This window comes from Diceros bicornis, chromosome 14 (assembly GCF_020826845.1).
Source record: "Diceros bicornis minor isolate mBicDic1 chromosome 14, mDicBic1.mat.cur, whole genome shotgun sequence".
Lineage (NCBI taxonomy): Eukaryota > Metazoa > Chordata > Mammalia > Perissodactyla > Rhinocerotidae > Diceros > Diceros bicornis.
The window spans coordinates 8,781,509-8,808,086 of NC_080753.1; the positions used below are offsets into that span (position 1 = coordinate 8,781,509).

A 26,578-nucleotide genomic window follows, 5' to 3' on the forward strand; every position below is an offset into this window, starting at 1 on the left:
TCCCCGACACAGGACCCACAGAATTCCTGATATTTTCAGTATTTTGAGAAACCCACTTGCGTGATAGGGTTCTTGTAGATCACCTAGGTTGTGGAGATATTTTCAGAGTTTAGTTTTTTTTTCTTTTATTATACTAGGTGCTCTGTCTTGTTTCTGTAAGAGAAGGAAGTGAAGTTCAAAAAGTAAGCCATTGGAGGAAAATGGAAGTCATAGAAACACTTCTGCTGTTTGTGGGACTGTGCCTGGTATATTTTATAGAACAAAATTGCAGAATTTAGTCAAATTAAGTATGTGCATAATTTATGAACCAAAATTCCACTCTTGTCTACATATTCCAAAGAAATTCTCATATGCCTCTTTCATTCCAAGATGGATCCAGTATAAATCTGATTGATTTATATCTAACTTTTAACCCAACAGGAAAGAATATACACCCTTTTCATGTAATATACAAGAGTCCTGACCAAAAATTTACCCATTAAGAAATCCCTCATTGAATTCTAAAATATAGAAATAATACAAAAAATGCAATTTTAAAAAAGAAATTAAAACGAAAATAGAAAGACCGGCCCTGCCATCTGGACATTTTTTAAATTGTCTATATTGTATAACTGTTTCACAATGAGCATACATTAATTATGAAATAAAAAAAGAATTACTTTAAACTAAAAATTCAGAAATTAAAGGTGCTGTATCCATTCCTTTCTGTGGTTTTAAAAAACCAGGCAGGTCTGGCAGACACCATTCTTTGCAGTTGACAAATGCAATTACTGAGCTATTAGTCATGTACATATGTCAGGGAAGACAAGATAACTCCCTCAAAGTATCAGAAGGGCAAAAGAAATATCAAAAATTTTAAAAAGAACGTATAGAAATGAACAGAAAAAATGGTGGAAATGGTATTTAATTCCACTCCATTTCTTGGTGGAGAAGTTATTAGAATTAATCATCGATTGATCAAATTGCAAACATCTAAAAATGCCTAAGGTAGTGGTTTTGTTGAGAGCAAATAATGTCAGACAAATTCAATTTATTTTTATGACAGAGTGACAAGGGAGAAACTGTACATTTAGTAGATTGGGAATTGAGTTGGCTTCTTCAGTGTGTCCCACATTACAGTTGCCTCAGCAAGCTAGGAGTGTGATATTAAGCAGGTGCATGTACCCAAAGGGTAGTGATCAAAGTTTATTGTCAGTATCAGAGGATATAATGAATATTCTTTCTTTGCAGTTGTCAGAGTTCTGGATGTAATAATTATAGAAGGAATTGAAAGAAAGGCCTGAATAGAGAGTGCTTCCAGGTTTAAAAAGACAGCCAGTTTAAATCACTTCTTTTTTTTTGTGTGTGTGAGGAATATCGGCCCTGAGCTAACATCTGCCAGTCCCCTTCTTTTTGCTGAGGAAGACTGGCCCTGGGCTAACATCCATGCCCATCTTCCTCTATTTTATATGGGACGCCGCCACAGCATGGCCTGAGAAGCGGTGCGTCGGTGCGCGCCCGGGATCCGAACCGGGGAACCCCAGGCCGCCGCAGTGGAGCGCGCGCACTTAACCGCTTGCGCCACCGGGCCGGCCCCCTAAATGACTTCTTAATACTCTGGAATAGAAAAGTAAAAATCTGATGCCATCATACTAAGTAGAAATTATAGACATATTACACGTTAAGTTCTTTTCAAAAATAGCTCAGTTTATTTTAAGATAGTTGTCTCTAGGGAAATTATAGCATGTAACTGGAAAAATGATTGTAAATGAGTGTACAAACTAGGCAGTGTAGCATTCATTCAGGCATTATCTGAGTAAGCAATGTAATCTTACTTCAAAAAGATTTTTAAAAAATTCCACACGGGTCAAATAAATAATCCACTAACAGATTACTACCTGGAATGTTACAGGGATTTTATATAAGCTATGTGAAATCATTTTGGGAAAGATGCTAATTAAATATAAAATAACAAAGAACAAAGCTGTTAGATGCAATATAGTATTTCTCTTATCTCCAGAAGTAGTTAGACCTTTAAAAAATAATTGTTTCAAAATGCAATATAAATTATGTGAATTCAGAATTTCCATACTTAATAACTATCATCACCTTTTCTGTACTCAAAAATAACAGAAACAGAATGTTCTTGTTCTAGCTCTAAGAAAACTAAAAAACAGTCACATTCATATTTTAATTTAGGTAGTGCTTTGAAATAGTACAGTAGGCCAAGAGCAAGGAGACAATTAATATTTACAAGTGATTTTATGGTAATAACTGTCCAATAAACATAAAAGAAACAAAGGAAATGAATTTTTCAAGATTTCTCCAAAACACTGATTTTGCATAGTGAACTCCATGAAGTGACTCTAGTGACATACGTTCTTCTCACCGTTTCATTCCCACCTTGTTAGACAAAGTCAGCATGATCTCTCAGCTAGACAAATGCAAGTTGGTTTCCTTGTTTGCTTGCTTGCTGCTATGATTGGTTTTGCATATTGCATCTGGTGTTAACTTTACAAATAAGAATCAAATATGGCTGCCTCCCTCCCCCACCGAAACCAGCCAGTGGCTTCCCATTACATTCACAATAAAAAGCAGAGAACGTCACGTGTTCTAACAAGGTTTTGCGTGACCTGTCCTGTAACCACCTATCAAACCTCTTCTCTACATTAACTATTCTTCAACCACACAGGCTTTCTTGTTTCTTACTATTCCAAGAGTAAAGTCAAGCTGTTTCTCCATCAGAGTGTAAAATTTGACTTCTTGATCTTCTCATGGCTACTCTTTCTTAATATTCAGGGCTCTGCTTAAATATCACCCTATAAATCTAAAGTAATAGCCCTACTCCTTGACTCTACTTACTTTTACATTCTTAATAGCCTTATTTTATTTATTCTTTACCCCCACACATAAATAAGTGTGTGCACTTATATTCATTTGCTAAGTGTTCATTTTCCCCATTAGAACATAGATTCCATAAAAGCAGAGACATTTTCTTGTTTTCTGTTCTATCTGTGATACTCCTAGTAGATGTTCAAAAAGTCTTTGTGGGATAAATTAATTTTAAAAGGAAAAAATGGATAGTGTATATTAGTTCAAAAATATCCATTTTGGAAACATTCTTGTAGGGCAAAATCAGTAATTCCTCTTAAATATCTAGACAGATAATTTCATGTTGATGAGTATAAATGACAGCATTTGTAGATTTAATATTTTATATGACTTTTGTATGACCTCCTTTTTAATTGCCTTTAAGTTTGGTTAGAATATAAAATAACATGCTATTTATTTTTATTACCCTATTTTAGATAAAGAATGTTTACTATTTTCAATTAATTTTTTTCTTAGGAATAATTTTGAGTGAAGAAACACATTACCTTAAACTATACTTTGTTCTCTTCAGTGCTCTTAGGAAAATTATGTTTGTTTACACAAGTTAAATAGTTAAAGGACATATTCTTCCTCCTATTTTGTTTGAAGATGTTAAAAATGAATTAAATGCATCATTTGTTTCCCAGAAGACAGTTACATCGTCAGTGATCCCTTTCCGAACTTTTGTCAAGATAATTCAAAATCTTGTTTCAGAAGGGGAGTAATAAGAACAATCAGCATATTTTTGATGACTTCTCATTTCACTTACTTTTTTTCTTGTGAATTTTTTTTCAGAAATTGAAAAATTTCAAGGTTCTGATGGAAAAAAGGAAGATGAAGAAAAGAAGTATCTTGATGTTATCAGCAACAAAAACATAAAGCTCTCAGAAAGGGTATTGATTCCTGTCAAACAGTATCCAAAGGTACTGCAGTATATGCTTTATTCTCATAGAATTAAGAAAAAAATGATACAAATAAGACTTGATATTTTATTCATTGCCTTTCATGAAGTAAATATGTGAAGCTTCATGATATTAGTATATACAAATATACGATACTGATGTAGAGGAAGGAAAACTCTTTGAAAGTACAATGATGAGAGTAATTTTCAACTGAAGGCTCTAGAATTTTAATTCGGTGAATGTGGAAAGCATAATTAGATACTTTAATCATTTATTTACCATGTAAATGGTTCAACAATTTGTCCAAATATACACACTCACTTGATTATGTTTTGGTTCATGTTAAAATGTATATTCTTATTATGAAAGGGAGTAGAATTAATGATACTAAATATATAGCATTAGCCAATCAGCAGGGAATTATTATATCAAGGAAAGTAATATAGTCTTTATTAGACTCTTGGATTGTAACGTCTAGTCTTCTGCATTCAGGGTTCATTTATAAAAATAATTATGATATGGTTCTCTTGGAAGTATTTTTTCACTAGATATTTTGCTATCGTGTGAGATTTGTATCACCAGAATCATGATTATGAAATATGGCATTCAGTGGCATGGTTACATCAGTTATATTCGTAAATTCCAGTGGGCAAAAGGAGTTTCCCTTTTTTTCTTTTTCAAATAAATTAAGTAAGCTAAAAATGGAAACCCAAAGATTCAAGCTGGTAATTTACTTTCTGAAGAGTAAATCTGAAGCAAGGACCATGTAATTATCCTAATAATAAAGATTACAGAAATAAGTGCTGTAGTTTACCAGTTGTCTTCTAATATGATGTTTTAGTAAATATAATTAAGTAGAATTGTTGTGTTTATAATTATTTCAAACAGGGATAAACTGTTACAGCCCACCAAACCATAAAATTTAACTTTCAGATGAGGTTTTTGGGCATGCAAGTTTTTGTGCTTCTTTTTTTTTTTGATCTAGACTTACTCTATTGTAAGAAAGGTACATTCAAGAGATATATTTTTTAAATTAAATTTTATTAGATTTACTTTACAATCATGTTTTTATGAATATTAGGTTAGGCAGTCATAGAAATGTACATGACAATTTTTACATAGTAATAAAATATGGCAGAACTGTGATGGGATATTAGGAAAAATATGTCTTTTTTTAAGGAACTTGCTTAATTAACCCATTATAGTCTAGAGTACAAGGTTCTTTCTTTAAATCATATATTTAAATATTATATAACTTGATACTATTTCTGGGAATAACACTTGTCTGTTCCCTGGGTATGGGAAAGCCAATGACAGAATCAATTTCTGCTTCTCAATAAAATGCGACTCTATGTCTCTGACCAAATTAGGTTGGCAAGGTGTGGAAGGCATTTCAGGTCCTGATGGCTCTTCAAGTGGCAGTATGAGTGATTTTATGCTGCATATTGCAATAGTCTATGTTTGATTCATAATTATTAATTTTGAAACAAGAATATGATATCTATTTTTTGTGTGAGATTTAATTTCATAATTTTTAGAAAGATGATCAAACAACAAAACTGCCCATCGATGTTGAAATAAACCATGTCTCACTAGGAAATTATTGTACCTCTTAGAATTTTTAGAATCACAGAATGCTTAAGCTGGGACTAATCTTGGAAATCATAGAATATATAAAACTTTTATTTTACTGATGAGGTAACTGGGAGATTATGAATTGCTCGAAGACATATCTTTGTTACAGATGGAGATACTTAGGTTGCTGTTATTTTAGATTCTTCATTTGTTGTGAGCCATTACATTTTTAACTTGACTGGTAATGCTCAGGTTTGTATTCCTTTTTCATGTAAAATGTGGAAGCATGTGAAAAATATAGCTCCTAATGATTAATGGTTTTATGGAGTATTATCAAATAACGATTTTACCTTGGAAAATGTACCACTTTTTAATGATGAATAGAAAGCCAATCTGCTGTAATTTATTTTTTAAAGGGATGTGCATTTCATACATCTAATTATCACACATAGGAGAACTCTTAGAGCCATTTTACAGAAAAAAGTACTGAGAAAGAACAGAATCATTTATCAAGTTGACCTACATTTGTTTTTGTTTGTTTTTATACTATAACCATAAAATTAAAGTCAACCTTTTGAAAACCGTATTTTATTTGACAAGTGGTGATTCTCTCCTGCTGAGTGATTGTGGCCTGCGTCTCACAAAAATATCTATGGGGTTGAGTTAAGATTATAATCACTTAAATGTGAGTCGTGTCTGGTGTACAGTTGTGAGCGATTGAGTATGTGGTGTCATACGATACTATGAACTGTTGAGCAGAGTACAACGTTATTTATGGATTTAAAGTTTAATCTTTTATAATAAAAAGTGACTTATTCCTCAGGGGGTATATTGGAGAAAGACCTGCTCTTCACAACTGCTCTCTGAGCCGTCTCTCCCCTCGATGCCTGCTGTCTGTTTGAGCTGGTAATTAATGTGGGGATGATAGTTCTCTCCAACAAAGGGCAATAAACAACTGTGGGAATTCTTGAGGAAATGACCTTATCCTGACTTGATTCCATGACCTTTTTTGGATAGATTTTGTTTCAGTCAGTCTCCAATTTCAAGTTAATTTGCTGATTTAATGGAGTAATACGAGGAATTGAAAGAAGGTTTAAGATTTTAAATTATAGAAAATATAAGAACACTGTTCAAACACATGAAGAGTAATTTGTCTCGCTTTCGTGCTTTATGTTTGATCACTTAATTTGGAGAAAATATGCCATATTATTCAATTATTTTAATGAACAGTTTTTCTTATTTGTTTTTAATATTTTTGTTTGTAATGAGCTTAGTAAAGAAATAGATTTTGTACGTCTATTGTTTGCATTTGCAAATATTTTAGAATCAGAGCAATTATTTCTTGATAGACCTCCAAGGAGGCAACATGTGGCAATATGTTCCTCTCTAGTCCTATGAGGCTCACGCAGAGGACCCTGGAAAGATTCGTGCAGAACACTCACCAACCTTAATATTAACTCTTTCTCCCTAAATCCACACATAATATGTTTCATAGTCCAATACACATTTATTTTTTCAAACTGTAACATCTCCAGCTGGTATGCATATTGTAATCAGAATCATTTTATAGTCTCTATCAGGCAAGCAGTGGTCCTAACTCACTGTTTTTGTCTGTAAACTTTGCATCTGTAAACTTGGTCATGGTTTCTTCTATCATTGTTTGTAGCGTTGGAAATATGCACATTGAATTTAGTTGCTGTTTATAATGTCTTCAGAGATTGCATTATGATTTAGTGTTGACATGCAGAACTATTACTTATACAAAAAAAGAACAGAGCCATAGATTGGGGTATAAATTTGATATTAATGAAAACAGTATTCATCTTTTAAGCATTTGAAAAATGCCAAAATTTCTTGGTCATCAGCAAACAAGTGCCTTACAGGACCTAAGAAACAAGGATATACCTTAGTGGCTGAAGCTCTATTATTTTTTGTTACTGCTAGACATGCAGAATGAGTGCCTGTCACAAACCTGGGCAAATGGAGAGAGCATGAGCAGAGGGGAGGGAACCACCTGCACCTGCGCGAGGAGATCTACTTGTTGCTTGCCACTGTGCCTGTTTGTCCACCTGTGCCATCCAGCCTCTCAGCACCTTTTAAAAATACCATTTTGATGTTGCCTTCAGACTCCTGTGAAGTAGATCAGACCTTTTCTTCAATTAAATTTGCCCCAAGGCCCACTTTTTATTTCTCGACTTGAGTTAACTGCCAACTTTTTAAAGCAGTGGATCCACCAGGAGTGTAAATCGGCCCCCATTGTGGCCCCTTTTAAGATCAAATGCAGCCACGTTCTCCTGTGCTGCTTTCAAATCAATTTCTTATGTAGATTAATGCAGAAAATTAAAGTTCTGAAATATGTTCAAAAGCACCATGCTTGCTGTATCGTATTTCTACTCTGCTTAGTCCCAGAGAGACATCTGCCTTCTGTGCCTGGTTGGAAGCTAGTCTCTACAACCTGGCACGTCCTCCCACGGAGCACATCTCCTTCTTTTTACTCACAAGATGAAATACCGAAAGCCAAATTCTTGATAAGTGTTATTTTTCTAACTTTTAAATAATTATCAGATCATTTAAGAACAGTTAATATGGACCCAGGGTTCCTAACTATGGAAACTGTGACACGTTTCAAAGCCAAGCATAACTGCTTACAGTCTTGGAAACACCTCTCTATTTTCTAAGCAATGTGGTTTTCCAAAAGCCATCCAGTAGCTTATGTCTTAAACTGGTTTTATCTTTACCAGACAGGGACCACTGTACAACATCACTTTATATTTTTCTACAGGAAATGGAAGAGAGGATTTGATGGGCTTTATGATTTCAGTTTCATTCATATCAGTTTCCCTTTCTCTCACCTGTGAATTTAAATCTCAATTAAGAAAATTATATGACACTCAGATTCACATTTCCTTTGAGAAAAAAAAATTCTGAAGTGCTTTCTCTCTAGTAGAATGGCACATGAAATAACCCTGTTTTCTGACAAAACTTAGAAATTTGCAGTGGTATTATGTCTAGTACTTGTCTTTTCTGATGACTCCTTCTTTTAATTGATGCCCATCCCATGTATTTAGATGCTTTTCCAGATGGTACTTAAAAATGTTTTTGTCTGCATCTCACATTGAGCCATGTGTTCCTAATCCTGAATTACATGTGCTTCTCTCCACATCCTCTTTCATGGGCTCAGCACACTCTCACAAAATATGTCCTCATACTTCCTGAAATAATCTCTCCTTTTCTGCAACTAGACCTCTTAGAGGATCTTCAGTCGGTTTTAACCTGTTGTTTCCATTCTGCCAGGTTTTTTCACATTCACTCTCAACTGGAAAACTGAAAACTATTTCAAAAGGATTATTAAAATGCAAGTGCCTTTTTAGTGAGTCCAAACCTGTATCCTTACCCAAAGGTCTCTTGAGAGCCACAAGATCTTCCACCTCACATCCCTGTCTATGATCTTACCGTTCTTCATCTGCTTGCTTGTTCGTTGTTTGTTTGTTTAATTCAGTGAGCCTTCAGTAAGTTTCTCTACACCCATTAGAGTGCAGATTGCCCTTCTGTCATTTCTTTTGTTGTTGCAGTAGAAGTGGCTTTTAATATAGTTAGATCTATAAGAGACTAGAGAAGAAAGATGCATCACTATTAAAATCCAGAGGTACTACATTACCAATTGAATGAATTTCCATATTATTACTGACATTGAAGGACTTATTGATGTGTGGAAGCAAGTGAATTCTATAAAAACTCAAGCACTATATATCTTGAGATTAGCAGAAAAACAAACTCTCTCTAGAAAGGATACAGGAAAAAAATTAGTGTGTTCCCCCTCGTGAAACATGTAGGTTTGTTACTTGTATTACTATGTTAGGACCTGACTGTAACCAGCCTTTTGAAAGAAATTTAGATTCATGTAGAAAAATTGTGAATGGCTTTTGCTTTCTCCAATTTAAGTCATTTTTAAAAGAAATTTGTGTAACATATTCAGATTTCTACCATTTTATAAGTAATTTCCTTAAAATATATAATTTTCACAGGGGTATCACAAAAATAAAGCACTACAACAATCTCAATTATTAATATCAATGCAAAAACTTTACATTACCAAATGTTGTATACCGGTGTTTGTAGCACCATTATTTACAACAGCCAAAAGATGGAAACAACCCACGTATCCTCAACAGATGAATGAATAAACAAAATGTGTTAATAGATACGGTGGAGTATTATTTGGCCTTAATGAGCAATGAAATTTGGATACATACTACAACATGGATGAACATTGAAAACATCATGCTAAATAAAATAAGCCAGACACAAAACGACAAATATTGTATGATTCCACTTATATGAAGTACTTAAAACAGGCAGATTCACAGACACAGCAAGTGAAATAGAGGTTATCAGGAGCTGTGGAGAGGGAGGAATGGAGAATTATTGTTTAATGGGTATAGAGTTTCTGTTTGGGATGATGAAAAAGTTCTGGAAATGGATGTGGTGATGGTTGCATAACATTGTGAATGTACTTAATGCCACTGAATTGCGCATTCAAAAATAGTTAAAATGGCAAATTTTATGTTATGCATATTTTACCATAATAAAAAATAATGTTACAAAAATATTACCAAATGTATTTCAATAGCACATTACCAGCAAAATAAATTACATTCAAATGTTGTTCAATTCAGGGATGCAAGACTGGTTTAGTACTTAACAATATTTTTAAAACTTTGCTGAATTTTTAGATCAAATCAGGCATTTGATAAAATCTATATTCTATTCCTTATGAAATACACATGGACATATATAATATGTATATATTTGTAATCAGTGTGAAGAATTCATTTATTTAATAAGTGTTGGAGAGAGAACTAGTGAGGCATTTGGGGCAAAAGAAAAGGAAGACTAAATTCCCAACTCATCTTTACACCAACCAAATCTCAACTGGGTCTAAGATTAACAGAAAAAAGAAAGTACTAAAATAATTTAAGAAGGCATTTCTAAGAAACATGGAAAATACTGAAGTCATAAGTAAGTGATTAAAATATTTTACAACCTAAAACTAAAACTTCTGTACAAGTGAAAATGATGATGTTTATCAAAATCCAAAGGCACAATCAAAATCATAAGCTGGTGTGACTATTTGAGAAATAATTGAAACACTTGACAGAAAGTTCCATTGTCTTTGTATGTAATGGACCCAATTTTTCTAATTGAACAAGAAGCCAGTGCTGTCCACAGTCAGTTATCACATGTGTACTGGTTAAAGCAAATAGGAAAAAACCTGAACCTCACTTATTATAAAAATATAATTTAAGATGAATTTGAAATGCTTCTGACAAAAAGTTTGAGAATAATCAGTAATGTTGTTAGGGTATGGGGAAACATACACCCCATAACCTGTTGGTCAGAGTATTGAGATTCAACTATTTTGGGGAGCAGTTTTGCAAAATCAGTGAAAATCACAAAGGCACAGACTTTTGGAAGCAGTTGATTTATTTTAGAATTATATGTTTGCACAAATATATATTGTTAAGTGAAAGTATAAAATATTATAGTTTGTTCATCTTGAGTATAAAACATATATATTTATGTGTGAGTGTGTGTATGTATATGTAAGATGATTGATAGAGAGATATAAGTAAAAGGGAAGGGATCCTTTTTTTATTACAGGATTTTTTGTACTGTTTGAATTAGTTACTAATAACATGTTTTCCTAATAATAAAGATATTTTAAAAATATTTTGGGCTAATTGAAGACATTTAAAATAGAAAAAATTGGTTCTATTTAGAAATTTTTTTCTAGACTAGAGGAACAAATATTAAAAACTAAGGATTATTGAGTGTTTTTTATATACAGACACTATATATTTTACATGTATTAACACATTTAATTGTCCCCAAAATCCTAATAATTCTGTTCTTCCCATTTTATAGATAATCTGAGTCTCAGAGGAGCTGACTTGACAAAATCACATTGTTAGGAAATAACCAAATCAGGATTCATATCCAGCCATTCTGATTTCCACTCTGTCTTTACGTCATCACAGTGTGTGATTCTGTTATTGTAAAGTAAGCAAATGACATCTTAAAACATACAGAACAAAATTGGACCCCAAACATGACTCATCAAAATCTATTATGAACTTAAAAACTAGTTGGAAATTTTGTCTTTATGAAAAAATCATACACTTCTATTTCTGTTTTATGAGTAAATATAGTGCCCAAATGAAGAGTATAGTCTAAAACTCAAGTTTAGAGGAATAACTAACATTAAAACATCATAAAATAGTCCTTAAATCTGAGACCTCACACTTAGAGAATTAAGGTTTTTGTGAGTACTCACCATGTATCAAACAATGAGCAAAGCACAGTGAACTACTATTTTATTCCCTCAAGAACACTTTGAGAGTTCTGGAGAAGAGACTGAGGTTTAAAATATATAAGGAACATTCCTAAAGCCGTACGATGTGTCAGTGGTAGTGTTAACATAGGAATTCAGGTCTGTTTGCACCAAAGTTCTCCTCTTTGCATTAGAACATTGTTATGATTCACTTTCTTCTGTATGAAGAGGCATTGAGATAATTCTGGACACAGACTGCTAAGATTGCAAAGGCCCACAGATGGAAAAGCAAATGTGTTTCTCCTCTGGTGTTACGTGAGGCAGAATAATAGACTCATTAGTTGGAGTGTGTCTCATAGGTCATATGGTCTGATCTACCCAATTCAGGAATCATTTCTGCAATATCCGTGATACTCATTAGCCTGTCTATGAATACCTCTAGTGATTAAAAAAGTTCACTACATCATAAAACAGCTGGATCTAATAATGAGTAGACATTGCTGTTCAATTGTTTCTCATTGAGATATAATCTTTATCCCTGTAGGTTGCCATTGGTCTTCGTTCTGCCTTCTGTATCACTAAAGAACTTGCTTGAAGTACTTGAACGATGATCTTACTTGAACTGTCATTGATACATTGTCTTCATTTGGCTTCTGGACACCACGATTTATTTTTACCTCCTGTTACAAAAGTGGTTCCGTTTCTCAGCTTTCTCTGCTGGTTTCTGCTCTTGCACACAATTTCTTAATTTTGGAGTTTCCCGGGGATGGTCCATGGTGCTGTTCTCTATCTGCACTCACACTCCCTTGCTCAGCTCACTCATGCTATTGCTTTACATGCCATAGAAGCTGATGATCCAGCCAAGACCTCTCTCCAAGATGTAGATATGGAGCTGCTTACTTGACGTAACCACATGGATGTCTAGACATCTCAGGTTTAACCAGTATTCACCTCACCCCATGTGTCCTTCACCTGTAGTCTGCCTGTTCCAGTTGTTGGCAATACCATCGTTTTACTTGGTCAGGTCAGAAACTGTGGACTCCTCCTTGATCCTTTCTTTCTCCCACACATCCTATCCAACCTGCTAGGCCAATCTGGTAGTCTTATCTTCAAAAATACATTGAGAGCCAAGTAGCTCTCACCTCCACTGCTAGTCCCCTGATCTAAGCCATCATCTTCTCTTACCTGGATTACTGTGAGAGCCTCTTCACTGATCTCTGCCTTCATCTATCCCTACCCAAGTACTTACAATCCCTTTACCCTTCTCTAGTTTTTCTGTTTTCCATAGCATGTATCACCTTCTAACATACTTTGTCATTTACTTATTTGTGTTTTTATAGTTTCTCCACACTAGAACGTGAACTGCAAAATACCAAGCCCCCTGTCTTTCTCGATCAGTCATGGATCTCAGTCACTTAGAACAATGCCCAACACATTGTTTGGTGATTAATAAGTGTTTGCTGAATGGATATAGAATAATTATACAGCCTCTTCTCTAAGACACTCTTGCTGGAGGAAATGCAGTTACTGTAGAACAGATCCAGAACAAGGATCTCCGTGTTCTCCCCTCTTGCCTTTTTTTACAGAATTCCTAGGGGAACTATCATAGTTGCAGCAGTGACATCACAGGTCCTCTGAAAGAGACCCCAGTATCACTGTCCTCGCTGAAACCTCAGTGCCACTCTAATTTGGGCAAAGAGAGTCCAGGTACAAGAAGAAAGCAATTAACAGTGAAAATTTTACTCAATTCTAATGCCTAGATAATCAGTTACTTTGCTTAACCAAATTTTCTAATTAAAATGAAGTTAAAAGGTTAACTCAGAAGTTACTTTCAACTCGTTTCTGAATATCATGTTATGGTTTTATTATTTAATTATCCATTTTTAGTAAGTGCAGTATATTGAACATTGTTTGACCTTTTACAAAAGAGCCTACGAGGCTTCCACATCATCATTCTGAATATTAGTTTCCGTTAATTCATTCAGTCATTCAGGTGATATTTATTGGATCTTTATGACTTGGTATTTGCCTCATAAATGTGGAAATTAAAAAGATGTTTTCGGTGGTCTCAGCAAGTCCTGCAGTAGATTTACACAATTGTCCTGCTATGGCTTCATACTGGGATGGATCCAGAAGCTTTGGGATTGTGTTAGTTTACATAAAAGCCTGAAGTCAGAGTGTCTTTAACAATTTCCCTTAAATTTCAGAGCCTAAGTATGAAAAGGAGGCAAGGATACAGAAAAAATAGACCAGTATTTGAAAAACAAGACAGAGAAGAGAAAGAGAGAAAGGATGTTCCTTGGGATGTAGGGTTGAGAGGAGCAGAGGGGTAAGAACAGGGTAATGTTTATCTTATTGTCAAGTCCTCTCAATAGGGAAACTTTAATTTATATAGATGTTTTTGTAACCTGGTAATTTTTAGGTCTGGCCTCTTCTGTAGGGTTTTTGTGTTTCTGGAAAGAAGTCTGTGAAAACATATTAAGATGTCGAGTTTCTTGAGATGCTAACGAGAGCTTGAAGAGACAGTATAATATGATGGGAAGATAATAGAATTTTGAACCAGACAGACCTAAGTGTGAGTCACAGCTCCACTTTCATTCAACTATGACAGTGGAAAGTTCCAAAAACACCTTCATCCTCTGTGTTTTTCAAAGCTGTAGCATGAGTGTATTGACATGCTGTGAGGTTTCATCAGGAATACATAAGAATGTAGGTACATGCATGGCCTGTATGTATATACTCGGTATAAGCATGCACAAGTATCATCACTAAGTAAATATTAGCTTCTTTTTTTTTCCCCACTTAAAGCACGCTTTTTGGTGGGGAAAGGCCTGTGCTAGGCTCTGCAATATGTGATCAAACAGATCGTTGGAATTATTTCCCTAAGAGTTCTGTAACACCATTCCTGAAAGGGAGAACGAGAACAATTAAGACATTAAAAAAAATAGGGATAAAATGAATGAAAGGGGATAACGATTATATTGGTGGTGCTGAAAGTTTTTATTTGTTGACTATTTACTATGTATTAAGCAATTTTTTCTGTGATTTACATTATTACCTGATTTAATCCACTTAATATCTCTGTGGAAAATGTACAGAGGAGGAAATTTAGGAACAAATAATTAAATTGTTCAAAGTCAGAAAGACATTTAATAATGAATCAAGATTGAAGAAAAGGAGAAGGCAATATGCTTAGGCATACATGTTATCTTCAATATTTACAATGTGTATTTACAAACTAAATTTCATCCTTGTTTACTTAAATATGATTCTAAAGCATTGTTCACGTATACGCCACCTCATTGTTCAAATGTTTGGAATTTGAGATGGAAATTTGTGAAATGTAATAAATTGAAAAATGGATATTCTGCATATAATATTAAATTATGAAATGAATGTTTCTATAACCTATATTGTTATTACTGTATTTTTACATATTAGATATTTGACTCATCGTTATATATACCACTTTGTGTTAAAACATGTGAGTACATATCCTGAGAATATATTTTGTTTACTTCCTATGTTCCCATCTGAAGACACATCTCTTAGAGGTAGAAATTGATGCTGTTGCTAGTTTATTTTTAATTACATGTACTAACTAAATGAGAGTGAAATGTTCTGTGTTTCAGTTAGTTGGATATTTGTTGGATATTCCAGAACTATTCAACAAATATTGAAACTTCACAAAATTCTTCATTATCTCCTGTGCCATTAGTAACTTTGCTTCATTTATATGGTAGGCTGTGTAATATGAAATTAGAAATCATAACCCATATTGGGCTTAGCTTGCCTCGTTTTTATTTTTTTCTTATAGAGTAAGGTATTATATTTTTAATCTAATGGAAAAATTATTAATTTCATGGTCTCATAAAAAGCTACAAAATTAACTTCTTAGAAGAGTAACTCTCGTTGCCAGAAAAATCTAATAACATAAATTTTGTTTTATGACTTCAGCAATAGAATCTAACAAAATGCTTATAAGAGTATTTCCCTTTCCACACTCTGACTTATTGCAATTCAAATAGAATACTAATGTTAGGTCAAAAACGGAATTGATATTTTAAGGTAAAGTTTTAATGAGGAAAATTTAATTTCTGAGGTGGCCAGTACCCATCTGAATTGTCATCAAATTAAAAAACCCTCAAATTTATAAAGACTTTTGATAGTTTTGGTTATCTGTTGGGGTCTAATTTCAAAGTCGTGAAATAGTTTTTGATTTTATAGTTCATGCTAGTCATACAGTTGACTTTATTACCAACATTTGATCACGTATCCCATTATTCCATCTTGCTTTAGGTCAATCTAAGTCTACTGAACTAGTCAAAGAGATGTTATATTGTAAGATTTAATGTAGTCTTTAAAATTACTCTCTGAAATTGACTATTAAAATGTAATTTCTTGGATGATAAAAAATATGCAGTACAAGACAGACAAAAAAGCACATAGTTTAGTGGAACTTGGGAAACATTTTTCACGTTTTTATCATTTTTATATTTGCATCACAGATGGTTTGAAATATTAAAAGCTTCTTTACACACAGCGATTCTGTACCTATGCTATCAGATATAATTGGATGGATGGCATTACTAAGCACGTTTTATTTTTTGGTATGTATAGAATTGTTTCTAAGAAACGTATGGGGAAATGCATTAAATTAACATACAAAATTCTGCTACCGAACAATATGTTGTCTAACTAGACAGAGAAATTGCTGCAACCATATTTCACATGTGTGAGAAAAAGAGTGAACCCATTATGTACTCTGAAGTTATGATGGGATTTTTTTCCCCAATACACACCAGTGGGATAGAGCACTCCAATCTTCACAAAAATGGAAAGATTATACAGAAACTATTATTTTTTTTCCTCCATTTCCATCCTTCTTGCAAATGACTTATGTGAACTCTTATATTTTTGTAAACTGTGGAAGACAGATCTGGCAATAGCTTTCTCTGTGCGTTCTAAAAACAACCATATGAGGAAAATTGTTTTAAATTATATGAATAGTATTCATGCCATTAGCAATGAAATTGGATAAAGTGATGCATGTGCATTTTGCTACTCTAGGCAGTGTTGAGAACGGAGACAAACCTAGCGGCCTTAAAGTCTGCATATGAAGCAGAAGATGTATGCCTTATGGTCTTGGCCCAGGTCCCCTGTGTTACTGTATACCAATTCTTGGCAATTTTATCTCCTGCCATGATCTTCAGAACCATGCATTTGCTGATGACTCCCAAATCTGTATCTTCAGCCGATATCTTTTCTTGATCTCCAGATTTCTGTATCCAGTAAGTTTGTTGACATCTTCACTTGAATGTTCCTGAAACAACTCAAACTGAGCAAGATCAAATTAATTCTCTTTTCATTAGAATCTGCTCTTACTCTTTTGCTTCTATTTCAGTGAATGGCACATCCTCCTCCTTGTTGCAAAGACAGAAATTTGGGTATCATCTTTGACTTTTGCTTTGACTTTACAATCACCAAATCCTGTACATTCTTACCTCCTAAACACAGCTCGGATCCATTTATATTTCTCCAGCCCCACTGACACACCCCTCTTCTAGGCTTCCATCATTCTTAACATACATTTCTGCAACAGCCTTCTGACATATTCTGCAGAATTCAGTCTTTCTCCTTCTGATATGTTCTTCACAAAGGATCTTGAGTAAGTATTTTTTGATAATGTCGTTCTCCTACGTAAAACCTTTCAATGTTTTCCATTGCCTAAATCCAATCTCCATGAAACCTCTTGTATGATTTGAATAGTTCCACTCTCCCTTAAATCCTGCCATCAATTGCATCCATCTTTTGGTATATCTGTGGCATGACTAATCCTCAACTCAGAGGTTTGTGTGGTTGTATAACCAAAATCTAAATAAAATAAAGGCATATGGTCTTGTACTTGTCAAACAGTGACCCTTCAGTTGACGTTCTCCTCCTCAACATCATTTGTGATACTCGTACTATTTTACCTTTTTTGTTCCCATGGTCTATTTTTTACCTCTTTATCCATGAACACTTCGTTCCTTTTTCTATTTTTTTTCCTCCACTTCTTAAGTCACATAGGAGAAACTGAGGGGATTCTAAGAAATGAATTCTGCAAAGAGAAAATTAGCAGAGATTGAGAGAGCATGAAGTCAGAACCCTGCTTGTTTTTTTTCAATACATAGCCTAAAAACCAGGGCTTATATTATTTGCTATTTTTAATTAAAATTTGATATATTCTTGAAGCATTCTGGCTAGAAGTCTTATAAAATCACTTTGGTGAAATAATTTCAGGCCTTTTCACTCCCTTCTATTCAAATTTAGCAACAGACGAAAAAGGCAGAAGAAAATAGAAATGGAAGAGGGAGATCTCAAGAGAGGACACAGGCAGAATCCCAGTGACAGCTGGGTGGTGGTGTGTCCCTGGAGGGCAGGCATATGTGCCCCACTCTATGCCTATCTTTCCTGAACTAGCACTTGCTTGTACCAAAGCCTCCTCTGATACCTCCTCGTGCAGCCTCTCACTATGCGCCATCAGTATCTGTTTGGCTTCCTCCATTTGTCCTGTCCAGGAAGTGCTGTGGCCATTTTACTACCAAGCTGATTAACCCAGTGATAAAAGAATTTCTGCTAGTCAAAACAAGAAACCAAATACCCGGGATTCTAGTTCTCAGATTCCTTAAGAAAGGTCTGTTTTGTGACGTCAGGGCAGGCGGATGGGAGGATGAAAAAGTAGGATGCTTGTGAGAAATATTTGGGATTGTTGCCTTTAAAGTCATACTATCAATACTTTAGGGAAAGTCTGGGTGGAGGACTTCTGGCGATTGCAAAAGAATCTCCCTTAGCCTGTACTCATGGTTCAAGAGAACTGAGTGTAATTATGCCAGACATTTAAAAAAAGGCACAAAAGTGTTCTTCATTAGGTTTAGTGAACAAGAAAAATGTGGCATTGAGGAGAGTTGAGTGGATCTGACAGTAGCTGCTCTCAGATCCCTGCCACTCTGCCCAGCATGTCATGATATAGGCGTGGCCCTAGGAGAAAGCACAGATCATCTTTTATTTTTTCCCCATGTTTTAGAATAATATCAACAAAAATAAATATTGGAATCAATATTTATATCGTGTCTTGTTAAATGCATACTCTTTAAAAAGGGGAACCATTGTGCTTAGTTATTATTCTGTGCTTTTATTTTAACAATGTAAAGGCTGAAACCTCTTGTCTTTTCAAGGGCCATGCTTTATGCATTTTATCATGACACCAATCATAGCACAATGCAAAAAGAAAGTGCCCTTTTGCTATTTGAGATGAAATATGCATGGACTCCAAAGATGTGATTCTGTACTCATATTTTTTCCTTTACTGCTAACCAGATTTTGTTTCACAATAAACAGGCATTAAGGACTTTCATCATTTGCTCAGCATTAGAATTGTACAAGCAAATTTGCATTTGGAATTTGACTGTGCAGCATGTTCTGTTTAAAACACTAAGCAGGTTATTCCCTAATGTTGAATTCATTCATAGTTTATGGTAATGAATTTGACTCTTGGAAGAGAGTGAAACTAATCCATGGGATATGGCCTTAAAATGTGAAATTTAATGTTTATCCCGTTGAGCAAGCTATAAACTGTGAAATAATGTTTTGAAATCTAAGAATTCCCCCTCCAAGCCCTTCATTCACATACATAATCACCAGGGAGCCTCACATGGGCCCGAGCCCTGATGTTATCAGGTGGATCCAGGGCTCTGTATCTTTACCCTGCTGTGTTCATATCTAAATACGCAATTAAAGAGCATGTAACAGGCTGAAGATGTTAATTTGTTTATTTCAGATCTGAGTTATTTTCTCTGAGGTTGCTTGTCATGCACAAGTTACTTTCCAGCCATTCCTAAGGAGTAATGTGTGTGTGTGTGAGTGACAGCCACAGAGCAGCCTGTGCCGATTTATGCCAGCTGTCTCCGTGGAGTAAGCAGGTGGCAAAGGGATAAATGAGCTGCAGAGAGGAATTAAGTCAGGTCAAGATGTGAATATGGATATTCCGTCATCATGTCTAATTATATTTTAAACAGTTTCCTACGAAAATTCTATGTCTTCACTTTTTTAATAACCTGATTAAGTGAGTAATCATATATCACGCTGAGAAGAGTTTTTTATGTCAATTATATATTTTCTTGAGAGTCAATGGATTATTAAGTAAAGTAATGACTTTTCTAAAGCAAGATACTCAACCCCATTTGTCTTAATATGCATGAGAATTAACATTTAGTGAATTCTTATTGAGCGACAGGCACTATGCTGACTGCTTTACTTGTATGACCTCAATTAAGCCTCACATAAGCCCCACGTGATAATTATTGTTATTATTCCCATTTAACAGATGAGGACACTAAGGCAGAGAGAAGAAAAGTATTTTGCCTAATTACAGCTATCGAGATATGGATGTAGGTCTCAAACCGAGGCAGTTGGCTGCAGACCACATCCTTGTATTAGCTGCTCTCTACTCTTGTTCATAGTTTTCCTCTCTTCTTCACATTTTTTACCCATCTGATTAATAATTGCTGGATAAAATACGTCTTTTTGCAGATACCACCTTTTTGCTTCATGTGTTACGTGCCATCCTTATTCTAAATTATACACCAGTGCTGATTGTTTGTTAGAATAGTCTACTGACATTTTTTGTTAGTGTTGCAATACTTGAAGGAGTGTGTGTGTGCGTGCGTACATGTGAGAACTGTCTTTCTGCTTCTTGTGCTAGTAAAGACTTCAGTTCACCACCCAACACCTTGACTATCCTGCTGCCTCTTCCTTCAGTGTTTGTTTAGTTAACTTGTGTCTCCAAGATGTGTGTCATTGTCCATCTTAGAGTATGCAGGCCTGGAGAAGACTAAATAACATTTTTCTTTTCTATAACCTTAGAAATCTTTTTCTTCTTACTTAAGATGAATTTTAAAGGAAGCCCTATTCATCACTGAAGAGGAAAATCTTACATCTAGAAGCAACTCTATTGTTTAATTTTCAAAAAAGCAGCATTTCGGGAATATTCCAGAGAGAAAAAGGTTAATTCTGAGACTGTGAAGCATAAAACAAATGGGTTTTATGTGACAGTATGAGACTCCAATTTGTTTTTTGTGCTAGAAGAAGGAAGGGAGAGTAATCTATTAACTATATAATAAGTGGCAAGTTCTGACATGGTAAGTTCTTATATCCAGTTTACAGATGAGGAAACCAAGGCTAAGGGAAATTAATTAAATACCTCAGAATTACATCAATAATATGTGGGTAAGCCAGAATTTGAGGGTCTGAGTCCAGAGTCCATATATGTTCCCTCCCTCCACCCTGCTGCCTTGTAATGAAAGGTACAGGTAAAATCTGGGGATGGGGGGTGAGGGATGGAGGATGGGGTGGGCGGGGAATGAAAGTTACAAGTGAAGGTGAAAGAAGGATTGTCCTGGGAGAATTGAGATCAAATTAAGATCAAGCATGAATTATAAAGAAGGATTATCTTTGGCTTTTAAACTGCTGTAAGAACAAAATAGAGATCTGTCAGTTGCTTACAGAACAATAAATTAAAATCATGAACACGTTGATTTGATGTCTCCTTGATAAATATTCACTGGGTTCTGGAAATATAAAGACTTTATGACACAGCCCTAAAGCCCTAAAGGACTAACAAACTCCTTGTGGGAAGAAGACTTATATGTTCAAGCAAAATGTTCAAATAAGTGAAGAGAGAGGAACCAGCATTTTTTATCTGGGTGCTTTGAAAGTTGTCTGTTTGGATCAAATATTTCTTTCAATCAGATTTCAGTCTTTACTGGAACACCATTTAGAAAGAAAGGACAACATTTTGGTGTGGTGTTCAGAGACTGAAATGGGACTTCTCTGAATTCAAATGTCACCCTACCACTTACAGTTGCGTGGATGCAGGCAAGACACCGTCCTTGTCATGTCAGCCATCTCTAAAATGGGGATGCAAATAGTACCAACCTCACAGGGTTTTCTTTTCTTTTCTTTTTTAAAAATTAAATAAGACAATGCACACCAAACACTTAACACACCTTCTAGACCATGGTAAGCAAGATCCCAACATATGCTGTGGTTTCTGAAGATTTTTTTTTTGATAATCTCTTAAGCATGATCCTTGTGTCGACTGCCGCCAACCACATGGTGGCAGCAAAAATATTATCAGGGCCATTATTGAAAAGAGGCATTTACTCCCTCAAATGTTGAAGTTGGAATGTAACAATAAATGGACCAGCCCAGCATCGCTGGACAGAATGCAGTATTTCCCCTTGGCTAGACGACTTTCTAACACACCCCTTCCCCCCATGCTGATCTCCTTTTACCATGGACTTAAAGTGAAGAAAGGAAGATTAGTATGAATTTGGGATGTACACTACATGCCAGCCACAGAGCTAAATGCTTCACATCTGTTATCTCATTTAATCCTTTTAACTATTTCTGATGTAAACACTATAACTTCACTTCATACGTGAAGAAGAAAAATTGAGTTCAGTTGCGTTAGATAGGTCGCTTAAGGTCCACTGCTAGGACAGTCGGCCCTTGGTATCCCCGGGGCATTCCAGGACCCCCACAGACTTTTGGATGCTCAAGTCCCTTATATAAAATGACATAGTATTTGCATATAACCTGCACACATCCTCCTGTATACTTTAAATCATCTCTAGATTAGTTATAATACCTAATACAATGTAAACGCTGTGTAAATAGTTGTTAGGCTGTACTGTTTAGGAAATAATGACCAGGAAAAAAAGTGTGTACGTGCTCAGTACAGATGCAACCATCATAGACCTTTCAACTCGAGGTTGCTTGAATCTGAGGATGTGGAACCCGTGGATACAGAGGGCTGACTGGACATGTTAGATGTGAAAGGTGAGAACGCAGCTTTGTCTAACTACATAGGCCCATACGGGTGAAAATGATGGTAATAGGCAGCCTTGTATCCCCATGTTGCTGGTATACCTTTAACTGGTGTTATTATTTTTTTTTTTTAATCTCTTTTTTTTTTTTACTCATGACTTAGTAAGTTCTTACATGCTACGCCATATTATACTTGGTTTTAAAGAACTGATATTTGGAGGCCGACCCGGTGGTGCAAGTGGTTAGGTGCGTGTACTCCGCTGTGGCGGCCTGGGGTTCGCCAGTTGTTGAAGTTAATTTATTTAATAAATATTTGTTGAGCAAATTACTTTTGTCGTGCACTGTGTCAGGCAGTGGAACTACAAACACCAGTAGTAATACTTGTTTTTTAAATGCTCACTTTTCCTTGAAAGAGCTTTTTGCTTGGGAAATAGACAAGTAGGCAGACCACTACAAACGGAGTGGACGGACCTGAGAGGTGAACTGCAGGGTGGTTTGGAAGCCTAGCCCTTGTCCAAGGCCAGAATGGGGAAAGGCTCCTCAGATGATCTGGAAGGGATTTAAGACATTCAGGAATTAACATATAGAGAGGGAGGGACGGGAAAAGGGCAGTGATGAAGGAGTAAGATTCTTCTAGGTGTTACAAGGGACTACCGAGAGACCTTTCTCTTGTTGCTGAGATGTTATAAGCAACTTTAAGCACAAATGAGAGAATTCTGGGTGTTTACATTTTTTTTTTTTGTCTTGTTTTAGTTCTTACGGTGGGCCTTGTGCTCACTTACATCATCGTGTACATCACATTGCATTATAAATCCCTGTTAACATACAGTATCTTGTCTCCAAGACTCATGGGCTTCTTGAAGCTGGGGACTCTCTTCCATCTTATTCTTAGTGCCGAGCAGCGTGCCAAGCTCTAAGGGACAGTCATCAAGTGCCTTGGTAGATTAACTAATTTATGTCCATATTAGGGGCTTTGGTCTTTATACTGGTAAATAATGAGAACTAGAGGTTTAGTCTATGGTCAGAGAATAGACTGTTTAAAAAGAGGATAGCAGGACTTTGGGTTTATTTGTATATTGGCTATAATCAATTAAAAAATATGACCAAAGGTAATGCAGTTACAAACAACTTTTTCTTAATTTCCAAAGTCAATTCATGAAGTCAATCTGTTCTGTAAATATTAACATAAAAATGTATCTTAACCCATTTGCCATGAATAGAACTTATAATTCCAGTCTGCTTGCTTCAGAATAAGTAACATTTTTTCTATAGCCTGTGGAGCATGTCTGTCCTTGTTTATTTGCTCCTAGTTCCAAATAGATAACACTTATAAGAGCTTCTTGTTATCCTTTAGTATGCAGGCTTTTAGTGCTGAAATGAATTACTTAGTCACTGGCTGTTTGACTTCCTCAGACGCCAGATATAGGGAAAAGCAAAGAACGCTTGGTGTAAAGAAAAAGGATGTTATCAGCATTATCACACATACACACAGCCCTGCTTAACAAGACACTGTATGTGGTCTAATGATTACATTTATCATCCCCTCCAGCCACTGCACTTTCCATATCATCCCAGGGAGCCCTCTCAGAAATGTGGGCAATTCCTAGGGTGTAAGAATTATTTGAGTTCTTTATTACTCATCCCTCTTCTAACATATTATTACTGCAAAAGACCTTTGAGTGGCAGCTTCTTTTGTGCTGTCCTGGAAGAGTCACAGCTGCAGCCTAACTTGATAAAAAAGGAAGAAACCCCAGTGGAACTAGACAAAATGAAATTAAGCAGCGTCCAGTGACCAGTGGTTTATGGGAAGTGGGATATTTTCTTTCTCTCTCTCTTTAAAAGATATATTGATAATGTAATTCATAAAATAAGGGAATACTAGCTTACTAAACATATTGCTATTATTTGGCAGGTTTCAGGAAGATCTTCTGCTTAGGAGAGCATTTCTGGGAAGAGGTAGGAATAAAAAAACTTGCTTACTTCAGTTTGGGCCATCTCCAAAGTCTGGATCCCTAAGATTGATCACCCTAGGTAAATTGAGGCAACACAGTGCAAACTCCTAAACTCATGTGATTAGGCAACTTCATAAGCAAGAATAACTGAGAGACTCTCAAAATGTAATTTCTAAAGGTGAACAAATCTGAGGGCTAGATAAGTGTGTGTATGGCCATGTGAGTGTCCCTTTGTAGATCTTATGTTGTAAGGATTTTTAATAACAAGAGGTCTAAATAACTGAGTGTACATATCACTGCAGGGGATGTGGACCTGGGCATATAAATGTAGCTTCTTACAGTGAGAGCTGCTGATCCCCGGATTTGCTAGGTCAAAGGTTGGGGTCCCTTTAGCAGTGGAAGAGCTTATGCTTACATCATTACACACAAAAAAATTTTTTGTATCTGCATGTGAGTGTATCTGCTGATATTTCAAAAAGTTAGCATTGTCATAGATGTGTAGACTTGTCATTTTTTCTTAACCCTTGAATTGGGGCTGGCACAGAGGAGATAAATCTTGCTTCTCTGCTACTGGGGCACAGTCTTGTGATTAGCCCTGTGCTTAATTACGGTAATCAATTTGGCAACAATTATGAAAGGTATAATGATGATTTAGGAGACAGTTTTCTTTTGGTCACTTTACACATGTTGGCACATAAATGGAGTTTTTGTGCATGTACCCCCTTGATTTTTCTTTTAAGGAAAATAATTTTTTGCTCTGTGAATAGGAGATCTTGGCAGTAAAATGAAAACATAGTAGTAGAGAACATATTTTATAGGAATGGGAATGAAGTCTGTAGAAACTCATGTAAAAGCCATAATTCTAGGTTAAAAAGTACGTAAGGGAATTTTAAACCTTTTTGTTTTCTTCTTTTAAAATCCATTTATAAAGTAGTTACTTAAAAGCAAGATGTAATGAAATAAGGGATAGCTGAGAAAGAGGCAGCAACCAGTGATTTCTTAAATCTTTTATTTTGTTTAGGTGATATGGGTCACTGGTCATGCAAGATACCACCTTGGATGACATACCAATTTGGGGAGAGATTATGGAAACAGGGAGATAGTGAGGAAAGTTTAAAAACTTTAGAGTAAAGCCAGGTACGTGAGGGTTACTGTAGGTATTCAATAAGATTACTTTTTGACCTGTTATGAAAAGAAGTTAATCTTGTCAATTTGCTATTTTTGTTTGTTTGTTTAACCTGAGGGGTAACTCAAGGGTCACAAGGATTTGTGAGCTTGTTTTATAGAAAAAAAAGAATGCCTTCAAGGGTCACCAGCCCCCAGCTGCTGTTGATGCCCAGAAGTCAGATTGCCCAGGGGCTTATCGAGAGTGAAAGAAACAGGGATTAACCCTTTGTTTTTCTGAAACTCCTCCTGCCAAGCCCCTTAGCTCTATAAAACCCTTGCTTCTCTTGTTAAGGTGGATTTGAGAGAACCTGTCATCCCACCTTCTCATTTTGGCCAATTTGAATAAACCTTTCTCCATCTCCAAGCACGTGTGTCAGTGATTGGCTCAGGAACTTGCGATTAAGAGGTTCTGTATCAAGAGGACTTTTTTCTGTTTCTGGGGGGTATTATAATCAATGATACTCTGAGGGAATAGCCAAGCAGTTTTGCCTTGTGGGCACAATAAAGGAGAAGTTATATGATAATTCTCAAGAGGAGAAGTATGCATATGGAATCTCTGAAAACAGATGTGGTAGGGACCCAGAAAAAACACACAGTGGTTTTGTTATTTCAACGTAATTACCAAAACCCCTTTGACGATCCTTTGCTCACTTATAAGTATGAAAACTGAAGGGAAGATGAGTTTCTGAATAGAATGGAAGAAATAACACACACTTGACTCCAAGAACCAAAAGGAGTACAATGGGAAGAAGGTTTCATTCCCAGATGTGAGAGCTGGAGAGGGAAAGGCTAAGTTAGGAAGGGAAAAGAGAGATAATACTACCCCATAGATGCTGCATGGTAAACAGGAGTTTCTTCACTCAAAGGAAATAATATCTGTTGTTATAGGCTGAATTGTGTCTCCCTAAATTTACGTATTGAAGCCCTAATCT

General features: G+C 35.5%; 1 protein-coding gene across 9 annotated transcripts in view; it reads left to right on the forward strand.

Annotated features, from left to right (window-relative positions):
* The window catches only part of KHDRBS2 (KH RNA binding domain containing, signal transduction associated 2), a 552,762-nt gene that overhangs the window by 78,609 nt on the left and 447,575 nt on the right, over positions 1–26,578 (forward strand). For 8 of the 9 annotated variants that reach the window (XR_009221966.1, XR_009221967.1, XR_009221968.1 and 5 more), the window contains exon 2: positions 3,646–3,773. The exons of the other annotated variant lie outside the window; for it this stretch is intronic. Coding sequence is in view for 5 of the 8 variants with exons in the window: in XM_058554086.1 (XP_058410069.1) it covers positions 3,646–3,773 (128 nt within the window). In the remaining 3 variants the exon portion in view is untranslated. The remainder of the gene's footprint in view (positions 1–3,645; positions 3,774–26,578) is intronic. 9 annotated transcript variants of the gene reach the window in all.